At 49.2% G+C, this 13129-nt stretch overlaps 4 protein-coding genes across 4 annotated transcripts; 3 read left to right on the top strand and 1 right to left on the bottom strand.

Annotated features, from left to right (window-relative positions):
* Positions 1-270: 270 nt before the first annotated feature.
* On the top strand, positions 271-2244 carry GIQ15_02807 (uncharacterized protein; the record flags this gene model as incomplete). The annotated part of the gene is made up of 1 exon (XM_033550224.1): positions 271-2244. The coding sequence occupies one exon, from the start codon at positions 271-273 to the stop codon at positions 2242-2244; it is 1974 nt and encodes a 657-aa protein (XP_033407385.1).
* A 1294-nt stretch (positions 2245-3538) lies between these two features.
* GIQ15_02806 (uncharacterized protein) lies at positions 3539-6454 on the top strand (the record flags this gene model as incomplete). Its single annotated transcript, XM_033550223.1, has 10 exons — positions 3539-3660; positions 3811-3856; positions 3986-4133; positions 4227-4405; positions 4472-5107; positions 5163-5201; positions 5271-5339; positions 5402-5655; positions 5721-6352; positions 6411-6454. 10 exons carry the CDS (start codon positions 3539-3541, stop codon positions 6452-6454), a joined length of 2169 nt encoding a protein of 722 aa, XP_033407384.1.
* Positions 6455-6903: 449 nt separating this feature from the next.
* On the bottom strand, positions 6904-9243 carry GIQ15_02805 (Alpha/Beta hydrolase fold; the record flags this gene model as incomplete). Its single annotated transcript, XM_033550222.1, has 5 exons — positions 6904-6919; positions 7024-7167; positions 7235-7384; positions 7452-7531; positions 7585-9243. 5 exons carry the CDS (start codon positions 9241-9243, stop codon positions 6904-6906), a joined length of 2049 nt encoding a protein of 682 aa, XP_033407383.1.
* Positions 9244-10037: 794 nt separating this feature from the next.
* On the top strand, positions 10038-12682 carry GIQ15_02804 (AdoMet-dependent rRNA methyltransferase spb1; the record flags this gene model as incomplete). Its single annotated transcript, XM_033550221.1, has 4 exons — positions 10038-10055; positions 10118-10267; positions 10351-12058; positions 12126-12682. The coding sequence occupies 4 exons, from the start codon at positions 10038-10040 to the stop codon at positions 12680-12682; spliced, it is 2433 nt and encodes an 810-aa protein (XP_033407382.1).
* Between the last annotated feature and the right edge of the window lie 447 nt (positions 12683-13129).

The raw sequence follows: 13129 nt of genomic DNA, 5'->3' as shown, positions 1-13129 counted from the left end.
TCCCCACTTACCGATACGCAGCATTTTCCAGTTGACTAGTTATTTACTAGGATGTATTTTTTGCAAGGGAGACGATGACGCTCCAGCGCCTTCTGACCACCCACGCAGGAGAGCTGTCATATCACATCGAGAACGGGCACCATGAAACACGAAGAAAGCTCGAGTTGACAGCGCGGTATTGCTTTTTCTTCCTTCGTTCTTCCTCCTTCGTCCCAACTTTCCGGCCTGGTCCTTTTTTTATTTTTCTCGCTGTTCTTGGGGATCGGCCAGATGCACCGAGTTCCCAGGGCTCAAGGTCTCGGGGCCAGCCATGGTTCAAATCCAAATTCGGATAACAGAGACGATAGTAAAAGAGCGGCGAACACTTCAGCGGCCCTTCAAGGGGCGACTCTGGCCTTTGCGTCACGGACAGATCAGAAACAGATGCAGAGCAGCAATAGCTCAGAGGCTACGATACCAACCAGACAGCCAGCGGGGCGGACTATCAATAATGGAGCCAGACAGGCAGCTATGATCGCGGACGCCGCAACCAACAATCGAGCCACTGGCGCCAGATTAGAGGCTGGCGAGGAGGAGTTAGACGACCCATCTTCGTGTGGTATTGGAGCGGTTAAGGATAGGATCCAGCTGTTTTCTAGTACGGACGAGAGTGGAGGTTCTACCACAGCAGCTCCGGTTCCACAGCCGGCCGAGTCTGCGAAATCTGCAACGTCGCTGCGGAACGGCAACCCGACGACCTACAGAAATACCACTGCAGATTCTGGCATTGTAACGCAGCCAAAATTAGGACTCAACAACCCCCAACATATCGCAGCTAAACTTGCCGTCGATAGATCTGCCGTATCCAAATCCAAATCCAAATCCGGATCAGGGTCATCCTCACCCCGGCCCGCAGCAACTGCTGCTGCCACTACGACGATAAGCTCACGGAGAACCAGGGAATATCAGGAGCTTATTACACATGACCCGCAGCGAGCTCTGGGTTCATCAACGACTTGTGACGCCGATATTGATATCTCCAGCAGCTCCTGGGGTGCCAGGAAGCATGCATCTCTGAGCTCGGAGGTGACCGAGGCAAGAGAATCATCTGCTGCACAGAATATGCCGGCACAACAGAAATATGGAGTCAATGCTGCTCCTCCGCTCCCGAACAGGTCAGTCGCCGCAGGGACTTCATCTCCTCGAAAGAAGATGGATTCTGAATCTGACCGGGGGTCGGTTCTTTCCCCTCCTCCTCCTCCTCCACCACCACCTTCGCGGCTTAGATCTGCTAGTCCGCCCCCGGCTCTACCTCCAAGGTCATCTATGATCCATCAGACAAAGGAGAAACCGCCCCCTCCAGCTCCTCGCCATTCAGCAGCAGCATCTGCATCAACATCGTCTATCATCGACAATCCTGCAACTCCACGTGGACCACTTCCTTCCCTGCCTCGCCCGCTCCCGCATCCGCACCCGCACCCGCATACACAGACACAGACACGCCCAATTCCACTGCAACCCCAGAATTCTGGGGTATCCGGGAGCTCGTTGGCGGATGCGATTGCAGCCTCGTCTCTGGCATCATCCCGCACTCCCTCGCCCTCCAAGCAAACCCAACCTCCGCTACCGCCCAGCCGGCGATCAAGATCGAGGTCGTTTCTGCACGTTACCCACAGTGGCAACAAGAATGACCACCGCCGTGACCTGCTCAGACGACAGAGAAGTCCGAGCAGGACACCCAGCCCGAGCAAGACGACGGCCATGAAACGAACAATGCGCGCACCGGCCCAGCCCGAACCCGACTTTGCTGGAGGCGGCCATCGAAGCAGAGAGCACAGCCACCGGAGAATCATCCGAACGCACCCGCATAAGCACCGGGAAGGCGATCGAAAGCGCTGGCGGGACCAGGTGACTGGAACCGAAAGAAAGCGTTACGAGGGAGTTTGGGCGGCAAACAAGGGCCTCTTCATAGACGTGCACGAGCAGGTCAACCTCAAGGACAAGTCAGCCGTGCTCGAGGAGATGGTAACTAGCATGGTAGTCCGCGACATCTGGACTCGAAGTAGGCTGCCGACGCATATGTTGGAACAGATCTGGAATCTTGTCAGCCACCATGCATACGGATTGTTGTCTCGGGAGGAATTTGTAGTGGGAATGTGGTTGATCGACCAATGTCTTAAAGGCCACAAGTTACCCGTGAAGGTGTCACAGAGCGTATGGGATAGCGTGAGGTCGGTTTCAGCTGAGTCAATGGGCCATCACTAGAGCCTCTTGCTGGGAAGCCATTGGGCGCCCTGGAGCGCGTACAGCATGTAAGATAAGCTGGATGCAGAGCCACTTGATCGACTACCAGCCACGATCAGAGCGTCAGTCCAGCATTGATCATGATCATGATCATTGATCAACGAGCAGTCAATCATCAGCAATGATCAATGAGCAGTCATCATCAATCGTCAATCACAATCGTCAATCGTCAAGCATGAAGAAGTCAGCAATGAAGTCAACCCTATGCTTTGCCTGCGGGGGTCGAGTACGGGGATTAGCTCTCCAGCTGCTTTCTTTTGCGGGCGGTCTCTAGGCTATCTACGGGGGATATCAGTGGCTCGTCCAGCAGCTGCCACCGCACCCAGCATGGCCTCCAGCATAAATTAGCTGCTAGCGAAGACATCGCATCCTTGTAAAATTGTAAATGTCGCAGGTTCTCGAAGCTTATTTGGGTTCTATTTCGCTCAGCTGCAGCTTCATCCCAGATTCCTATTCGTATCGTGTATTTAAAAAGTGGCACGACTTTTTTGCGATCTCTCTAAGATCGAGCGAAGGGAAAAAAAGCCAGTCAGATAGGTGGGACAGAACGAAACCATAAACCAGGAGAAAAAGGAACATGGAGGGAGGTTTTAAAAAAAACAAAAGAGAGAGAATGCAAAAATAAGAAAAAGAAGAAGAGTGTTTCTTCTAACAAGGATGCCCGTTTTTTGTAAATTGGGCGAATATAATAGGATATTACAAAGAGCAAAGATCCCCTGAAGTCACAGATTCGAACATCGCTTTGCCGTCCGATCTCAATCTCAATCTTCAATCTCAATCTTCGAACTCCAACTCGCTTGTACGGTTATTGCTCGGCATCATCACTGTCTCTGCCTGAGCAGTATATCTGTTTCATACTTCGCTCGCTCGCCCTGTCTCTGACAGGACTCCCTCCCCCAGTTTCCATCCGACCCGTTCGACCGGCCCAACCATCTATCTCCTAGCGAGACATCGCCTCTGCCTCCAGGGGTGTATCTCTGGAGCATCTACAAGGGGAGCTATCTAAGTAGACCCTCTGCACGGAGCTGGCTCTCCCATCCTTTCCAGCCGTAGATGGTGGTGGAGATACAGCAAATCCACGGCAGTTAACTAGCCTCCAGCCTCGCTCCATATATCACATTTCTCCCTGGAAAGATATCCGGAGCAGCAGGGAAAAGGAAACCATCTAGTGCGACTTTTTAAGTTCTCCTTGGGGCCTCAAAGGGACATTTTTTCCTTCTTGTTCCCCGACCTGCTCCCTCTTCACCATTTTTAGATGTTATCCAACGACGCCATGGAGGATGAGAGGCGTCACTCCGGCCTTGATAAACCATCGATCTCCAAAGTGGCTCGGAAGAAGTTCGCAAAGCCGCCGGTCAAAGTCGCCTGTCTCTCTTGGTATGTTAGTTCCTTTTATTCTCTTACCCACTTTCGGCCCATCTTCCACGTTTCTATCTCCGGCATCTCCTAAGTCCTATAGTTGGCACGCCCGAGTCTTCGGCTTCAAATCTGTGTATAATGAATCTTGCTAACCAGCTTATACTACAGTCGAGCATCTAGAATTCGATGCGATGGAAAGGATCCATGCTCCTGCGTACGTGCAAAGACATCAATCAGCCCTGATTGGTACTCTTCTTGCTCTTGATCTACTTCCTTCTTGCTGCCTAGCAGCGAAAAACATGAAGAACTCGATACCAATTACGTTTTACGTTGTCACCTTTAGTGCGCTCTCAAGGGCAAAGAATGCTCCTATCTGCCGAGCAAGCGAGGGGGCCCTCGGAAGAAGAGGGTTGACCCCCCTTCGTCTATAGGCGAGAACATGCAGAACAGGCTGTGGGCTACCGTCCATCCGATTCCCCGAATAGACGAAGGTTAGCATTCAGCTATTTCTCTTTCTCTTTCATTTTGCATCCAGTTCTAGCTGGTATGTTTGGTAGAAAGATGTTGATCGACCCGGACATTAGAAATCTTCACCCAGGTGGACGACCTCGCCGTTCCTGGTGCCGGATTAAGGCATCTCGACTTCCCGGTCGACGTCCAGTCAATGTTCGAGGGCCTCTTTGTACCTCCGAATACGCAGCAGCAGCCCTCGGCCCACCCGCCAGCTAATCAAGCCCAGGTTCCAGCTTCAGAGCCGCCGAGGGTAAGGCTGTACGGAAACGAACAAGATATGTGAGTGTTCCTATCCATTTTACTCTCTTTGCCGCAGGAAAAGTGTCTCAACCATTTCTCTCCAGTGTTTACCACATCTAACCATGGAGAATGCAGATTAAACGCTTATTATATTTATATTCACTACTACTTCCCAATATTCCCTCCGCCACATACGCCAATCACGGTTGACCGCCCCCTAAATGCGCCAACCAAGGCCCCAGCTACAGCATCTACAGACCCATTGCTTCCTTACCGGCCCAAGTCCCCAGTTACTTTGGCCATCTCAGCAATATTAGCCCTGATACCTCATCCGCGGGATCCCAACTCGTTTGCGCCCGAATCCGTACTCCTTCGAAGGTCTTATGCCCACACTTTTGCCCGAGAAGCTGTTGCAAGCATCGAAGCGGAATCAGATCTCCATGAGTCCGGTACCAGTCCATCGGAAGCCCTGGCGCATAATTCAACGATTCCCGCTCGGTTGCCAGTTCATCCGCTCACTCCAATAGACCTGGAGGGTATACTGGCGTTGCTTATTTTAAGTATATACGAGTATACTCAAAGGGGGAACTTGATTAAAATGCGACATAGAGCTGGCCAGGCTTATATTATGGCGATGAACCTTTCGCTCCATGCCATTAGCCATGACGAGAGCGCGTTTGCTGAGGCGAGGAGAAGGGCTTGGTGGATGACTGTATGAGAAGGTCCCTAACATCCATTTCCTTGACGATAGACTAACTGGTCTATAGTTTTATTGCGTTTGTCAAGGTGCAATTGTAGGAACGATGGTGAGTACAACTTTGCCATTCTCAAACTTGGGAGCAAAGGCACGCAGGCTAACGGCATGTCCCCTATAGCCAGCAACAATACTGACACATGACCCTCGATTTACTACACCATATCCACGATTTGCATCTGATTCTAGGGTACGTGCTATCCCAGATGCTTTTCCTGACGACCTTAGCTAACTCATCTCGTGTTCCTGTAGGCATGGTCTATTTTAATTCAAGCACAGCAGGCGCTGGTCGCCGCCACGCAGTATATTATTGATCTTAATCAAGCACTAAGGGCGAGAGCAAACCTGGCTATCATTTTCGAGAGGATGGAAAAGCTCACTGCTTGGACTTCGTCTATATTGGCCCAAGCAGACGCACAACTTCAAGAACCCGCTACTTCACCTCATGATATCGAAGGTGTCACGGCTCAAAGCATTAGATGCATTTCCCGGATTAAACTGTGCAGGTACGATGAGCAAACAGGGATTAATTACGAGTTGGTTGTTTTCTGACATCTTTTTTCATCTACAGTGCACGAATCAAAACACACCGATTCCGAGCTTTTCTTGACATACCGATCTTCATCAAGAAGCACTGCGATCTATCTTGCGCAAGCATAGGCAGTCCGAGTATGGAGAGCACGTCAAACATCCCAGAATACCAGGATACGATGAGACCAGTTCTCTGCTGTAGCAGTTCCTTCAACCAACTTCCAGGAGCCGCTCCACCCACCCAGCTCGAAAGCCCTATATCTTCCAGCTCGCCCATATCCGACTGTTCTGGATCCCACTGGATACCGGAAAACTCATTTCCGTTCTCGAATTATACGTCAACCAGTATATGCTTAGACGCTGCTCTTACCATTGCTCAAATGTTCGACAGCTTACCTTATCCGCGTCCAACTTACGACAAGGAATACGCTTCTTTAGAGTATACCGCCATTGTTCCCCGAACAATGCCGTCGTTCGCGTGCTGTGCAATGCAAAGTAGTTATGCAATGCTCATGCTTTATTATAAGTCCCGTGCAATCAACCCAGAAAATGTTGAAAGCCCACTGAGTGACCCAGACCAACTTAGTGAAGAACTACAGCATGGGTTGGAATGTGTCATCGGTGCTGTACGGAATTACTCAATTGCATTCGAGGCTCTAGATGGAATGAGAGGTAAAATATTTGTCCCTGGTATGGGAATGCTTTAGGCTAATTAATTCTTTTGGTGTAGATGAAATTGAGGTTGCCTTCCTCACTGCATTTCCCCAAGAGTAACACAATTCCATATATTTTTTAAGATTTTACCCTAACGATCGTTTACCGCATTTACGAACAAATTATACCGCCACTCCTACGCATTACGGATGATCAAGGATTGTTTTATTTGGGCTCCGGACCCTAACTCTGTCAACTCGTTCCAGACCAACGATGCAGAAATCGATCATGCCATAGAATTTGTTTTGTTTCTGAAACCAATACCAGCAGTACTCCACATGTGCAACAATACGATTTCCGCAACCTTTTAACGCAAATACATAGCCTACGACGAATGATAAATCAATCTCTGGTCTGAAAATACCGTCCTATATTGAAGTATGTATGCAATTATAACACCCTTGCGTAAATCAATTGATGAATCGCCTCCGTCTATGTACCAAATAAATACAAACCGCTCAAACGCAATGGGTATGACATGAAATGAGGTGACGAAATATTATCATAACTTAGACCTTATTCCTTCTAAACGAAATTTAACATCTTTTAGTATTTTTGTAGATGGTTTCCAGTCTTCGAACTGTCTTAATAGCTCTGTTGTTTCGTCTGATAGATGTTGGCGAACATACTCTTCCTCAAGGACGCCACGCATTGCAAATGGAAGGATATACGGATTCGATGTTGTGGTCGATGCTGTTGGGGCAGATGTTTTGTGAAACTGGATGGCTGCACTGTTGATCTGTGTTGTTTCTAGGGCGAACCTTATGGCTAACCTAAAAATAGTTTTAGTTAGTATATGCAAGGAATCCCTGATTTTCGTAGACAAAAGGAAAGTCGTACTTGTAAACATTTTTGTCGTCGTAAAGGCGGGAATGCCCTTCTCCAGTATATAAACTTCCGGCAAGAGGAGAGCTAAGTTCTCGAATGAGGCCGTGGTCTGAGACCCCTAGGTTACGCAGCTTCATGGTGAAGCCAACTAAATGCGACAGACTGTACAATCGACATAATGAGTATGATGTGCATGCATGTCTCACGTCCGCCGGGAACGTTCACTTACAAGCTAGGCGCATGAACCCTTCCATCAACGAATACTGCGCGGTAAACATGAGGATGAGAAATAGTTGAAAACGTAGACGACTAGGAATTGTTAGTGAATGTCATACCACCCAGCCTGTAGATTTAATCCTTACCTCCATTGATACGAGTTGATCGTCTATACTCCCAACATAAGTAACCTTGACTCCGAACTCGAGAACAGCTTTCAGAGCTGTTCTATAATCCTGTGAGACCTTGCTTTCCGCGTCTGCAAAGTCAAATAATTCTCCCGCCGACCCACTAATCCAGCGAGACCTATAATCACCAAACGGCCCCAAATTAATGCCCGCCATGGCGCATATGCCGATCCGTGCAGAGCTAACACAGCCAAAGGCTATTAATTTCGAGACCAGCATTGTTGCAACAGGGACTCCCTGGCTGTGGCAAGAGATCAATACAAAATCAGCCTCTCTAATATGCTCGATCCAATTGAGGAGCAGCTTCCAAAGCAAGTCAACACGTTCAGAGATACGACCTTCGCCCTCAAGTGCAATTTTTTCAATGTGACACGGTGAATTATTTTCATCTGCCCATTCTTCAATTGCTCTGGCTGCCATTGTGGCGAACTTAACAGAAGTCCCTGTCGGTTGCCCTATAACAGTCCGAATTAAAGGCGTGGGGAAATACCCATGCACTCCAATGGCGATAGCCTTTTTTATCTGCGGAGTGGTTTGACTTCTTAAGACATGCTTTGGCTCCGATCCTTTTTTATAAAGTAGGCGGCTGAGCTGCTCGATAATACCAGGCCTGCTCTCGAGTGGGAAACTCGTTTGGAAGGATGGAAGAACCTGGTTCGGTGGCGCATGTTCTCCCTTCTTTGGGGGAGAAGGTGCGGGAACATTTGCTGGCTGAAGTGGTGGCTCTTTTGGGACACTTGGTGTAGAAGTCTCAGTCGAGGCAGTGGGTTGAGACGCGGCTGTTGAAGCCTTGACACGCCCATTCTTTGGAGTGGAGACGCCCTGTGAGTCTGCGGCCATGGTCGGTGCTTTTGGTTGCTCTCCTGAGTTTCTGTCGGGTAGTACATCATTTTCCGTGGACTGTTCCTCTTTTTTGGCAGTAGAATCGACCTCCAGTTGTGTTCTTGGCCAGAATAGCCATGCAGATACGGATCCTGCTCGCTCATGGGTTTTGTGTTCAGTCGGTTGACTGGTAGGTACCGTATCCTCAAGCTGTGAAGAGTTGGTATTTTCTTCTAATCCATTAGATCGTGGTGGAGCTGTGTTGTCTTTCATATCTTGAGGGCCTGAAGTTGGTTCTTGGGGACGTGTTGCTTGTGAGACTGTATTAGGCCCGCCCCACAACTGCAGCCAGGACCTTGCCTGGGGAGTCTGGTTCTCCTTAGGTGTCAGGCTAGGACCAGTTTTGTGGGTTTCATCACTAGCGGAAGCCTCTCTATTCTCAGATTCAATCTTTGGCGGGGCTGGTTCAGCTGGCGGAGAAGTAGGTAGAGGATCCTCCTTTGCTGGCGTGGATTTGGCCGCTTCCTGGCTTGTATCGCTCGTTATCTTCGTCATTGAGAGCCACTCTAGCCACCCTACCGAGCGAGCAACTTGATCTTGCTGTTCTTTTTGCTCTGGATCAACCGTCCCTTCCGTAGATGCGTTCGAGGCCTCTTGTTTTTGCTCGCCCGTGCCCGTGTCCACCTCTTGAGATTCTTCGTCCTTCTTGAATTCCGTATCCAACTTTTTCGAACTGCTAGACGCTTTCAAATCACTGTGCACATTCCTAACAATATTATCCGAGACCTTTGGCATTGGGGAAATCCCTGTTGAAGCGATATTTACCCGAGTCGTGGCAACTTCCGCCGGGAGCGACCTGGTAGAGACTCCCCCCCTTTTTGTAAGTTGAATCGAAGGAGGCCTTGAGGACCTTGCAGCACTTCGCAATGACGAGGATGATCGTGAACGTTGTGAGGTCCCTGAGCTCGCTGCTGATATGCTCTCACGGGCGACCTCGGTAACGGCGGCTGCCTTCGACTTCGTTGGCCAGGATCTGAGATACCAGCTCTGATAAACACGCAGTCAGTATAGGGCAAGATGATAAACAGTGGGCTTCCTCACCATTCCATCTTCATGTATCTCCGTAACCGAGCCTGCGTTGGTGGTGGCAGCGTTGCCCGATGGCTGTGGTGGGTTGCTGCCTCTCTGATCGTCTGCCGTTAAGTGCTTTGCACGTGCCACGGGAGCCATCGAGGCCGAGAATAGGGCATCACCACGGAATCGGGCGAGTCGGAGGCGCGTATATCATATTATTCTGGCAAAACAGAGCTCTAGGGCGAGTATGGGAGTGGTTTAGATGTCCCTTTTGCTGTCTGGATGACGATGGTTCCCTTCTCTGCGCATGAGCCTCACCTGGTCAGGAAGCTCGAGTAACGTGATGTCATCGTTGCTTATGTAATAATCTGATAAGAAAAGTAGGGGCGGTGAGGGGCGGCAGAAAAGTTGCTGCAGACTTGACTTTGACATTTTTTACACAAGAGACGAAGACAGGACGAAGACAGGACGAAGACGAAGGGACGGACCACGCCGCGGGCTCAAGGACCAGCATCATGGCGATCCAGAAGAAAGTAAGCACTAACTGCTGTTTTTGTCTGCTCTTGAAAAAAGTGCGGTACTAATTGAATTATAGCACGGAAAAGGTCGTTTAGATAAGTGGTATCGATTGGCGAAGGAGAAGGGATACCGTGCGCGAGCTGCTTTCAAATTGATTCAGCTGAACAAGAAATATGGCTTTCTGGAGAAGAGTAAGGTCCTTCTGGATCTCTGCGCAGCGCCAGGTGTAAGCCAATCCCAACCCTGTTTCATCGTCAGTCGATAAGCTCGAGCTCGTTTACTAACACGCGACACTCTTCTTTGATACAGTCATGGTGCCAAGTTGCTGCCGAATGCATGCCATCGCAGAGTCTTATAGTCGGTGTTGATCTCTCTCCGATCAAGGCAATCCCTAAGGTCATCACTTTCCAAAGCGATATCACCACAGACAAATGTAGAGCCACCATCCGCCAACACTTCAAGACCTGGAAAGCCGATACAGTACTCCACGACGGTGCGCCAAACGTTGGTACCGCTTGGGTCCAAGATGCTTTCTCTCAGGCGGAGCTGGTTTTGCAATCGCTAAAGCTAGCAACGGAATTCCTTATCCCTGGAGGTACATTCGTTACAAAGGTTTTCAGGTCAAAAGATTACAATCCCCTTCTCTGGGTTTTTAAACAGCTCTTCACGACTGTCGAAGCCACCAAGCCTCCATCTTCCCGAAATGTTTCTGCCGAAATTTTCGTTGTCTGTCTTGGGTTTAAGGCTCCCAAACATATTGATCCCAAATTCCTGGACGCTAGGCATGTCTTCGCGGAGCTACAGGACCCAAACCCTAATAATGAGGCCAAAGTTTTCAATCCTGAAAAGAAAAAGAGAAAGAGAGATGGGTACGAGGAGAACGACTGGACTCAACACAAGGAATTGCCGGCCACCGAGTTCATAAATACCACCGACCCGATTTCAATTTTAGGCTCATATAACAAGCTTTCTTTTGAACAATCACCCGGCGGCGACATCGCACTTGCAACTCTCCAACGACTACCCGAAACAACAGAGGAAGTACGTATGTGCTGTGAAGATCTCAAGGTTTTGGGTAAGAAGGATTTCAGACAATTGCTCCGATGGCGAATCAGGGTACGTGAGAAGTTCGGGCTTGCGGTGAAAAAGGGGTCAAATAAGGAGGAGGAGACTGAGGAGGTTGCCGAAGTTGAGCCTATGGACGAGGAGTTGGCTCTCCAGGAAGACCTGAAGCGTTTGCATGAGCGCGAGAGCTCAAAAAATAAGCGTGAGCGCCGAAAAGAGAATGAACGAAAACGCAAGGATATCATAAGGTTGCAAATGAACATGACAACGCCAACGGAAATTGGAATGGAGCAAGCGGGCCCGCTTGGTGAAGGAGCGATGTTTAAGCTACAAACGGCCGAAAAGCTGCCGGCTGCACGGACGGTATCTGCCAGCAGTATGGCCGCTGCTATAGAGAGTAGCAGTGAGGAAGAAGATGATTCAGGTGACGAAGATTCAGACGAAGATGGCGATCGGTTAGAGCGTCAACTCGACTCACTCTATACACAATATCAGGAGGCACGCGAAAGTCGGGACGCCAAATTACGAGCCAAGAAGTCGCGAAAGGCCTATGAAACGGAAGAATGGGAAGGCTTTTCTGATGAAAAGGAAGGTGAAGAATCTGACAATGACTCTCCTCAATCGTTTCCTACGGCACCTACCGGAGATCATGTCAACGGTCTCTCTAATAAGGCTGCAATGTTTTTCGACCAAGACATATTCCGTGACCTAGGAGCCGTTGAAGACGAGGAGGCGGACGATGAACCAAGTACAGCAAAGGTGAACGGCGTGCTCAGCAAGAAATCAGATTCCGCTAAGAGAGACACTGCTAGAGGGCGGGTCGCCGCATCGCCGTCCCCGTCTGTAAATAGCGAGAATAGCTATGAGGAGGTCAAAATGGGCAAGTCAGAGAACTTTGACGATGGAGACGATCAGCAGCAGGACGATCCATGGAAGAAAAATGGTCAACTTGGTACGTTCCCCAGATACCACGTCTTGTTAAACGCTTTCTATATAAAATACTAACCTAAGCCCAACAGATGTCGATATAATAACAGCTGAAGCTATGGCTTTAGCCCATCAAATGGCCAAAGGTGAAAAAACCGCTGACGACTTCGTCGATGACGGCTTTCATAGATACTCGTTCCGCGATGTGGACGGTCTCCCAGAATGGTTCCTTGATGATGAGAACGAACACTCAAAGATACAACGGCCTACAACTGCCGCAGCTGCTGCTGCAATTCGTGAGAAGCTACGCGCCATCAATGCCCGACCCATCAAGAAGGTCCGCGAAGCCAAGGGTAGAAAGAAGTTCAAGCAAGCCCAAAGGCTGGAGAAGCTGCGCAAGAAATCATCCCTGCTAGCTGAGGACGAAGGTATCAGTGAAAGGGATAAAGCACAATCTATCGCCAAGATGATAAGTAAGGCCACGAAGAAGAAACCAAAGCAAAACGTGAAGCTTGTGGTGGCTAGAGGCGGAAACAAGGGTATTTCCGGTCGTCCTCGTGGAGTGAAGGGACGATATAAGATTGTCGATGCTCGAATGAAGAAGGACATCAGAGCTGAAAAGAGGTTGGCGAAGAAAAAGAGCAAGTGATAGATTTTGCATAGATAGGAATAGACTCGCCATGAGCTTCTTCATTCTTGATGTCCTGCAATTATTCCGTAGATACTACAAGTATGTATCACTATGCTAAGCATGTACCAAAATCTAGTGAGTAGACCCGCTGAACTTGAATGCATCGAGATAGTTATAAGTAACAAGAAGCATATAATATACCGAGAATAGCACCCTAGCCGCCATAGAACGTGGCCCCTACTCCTTAGCTCGGGGTTTCATAGTTCACAATCAAGAACGAACAGAATACAAGAGTAGCGGCAAGCCAGTACAACAAGGTCGCATACTTGCCCTGGACTATGATTTGTCCAAGCAAGGACAACGGAATGTTGAGACTTAGGCCGATAGTTACGATCAGTGGGCTTGTGAGTAAAAGTGAGTAGGCCCAACATAGATCTGATATGAAAGATATAATTGCATTGACCT

The sequence above is a fragment of the Arthroderma uncinatum genome (genome assembly GCF_011692745.1).
Source record: "Arthroderma uncinatum strain CBS 119779 chromosome Unknown scaffold2, whole genome shotgun sequence".
Lineage (NCBI taxonomy): Eukaryota > Fungi > Ascomycota > Eurotiomycetes > Onygenales > Arthrodermataceae > Arthroderma > Arthroderma uncinatum.
Note: the sequence above shows the minus strand (reverse complement) of the source record. Positions and strands in the feature narration are given on the sequence as shown.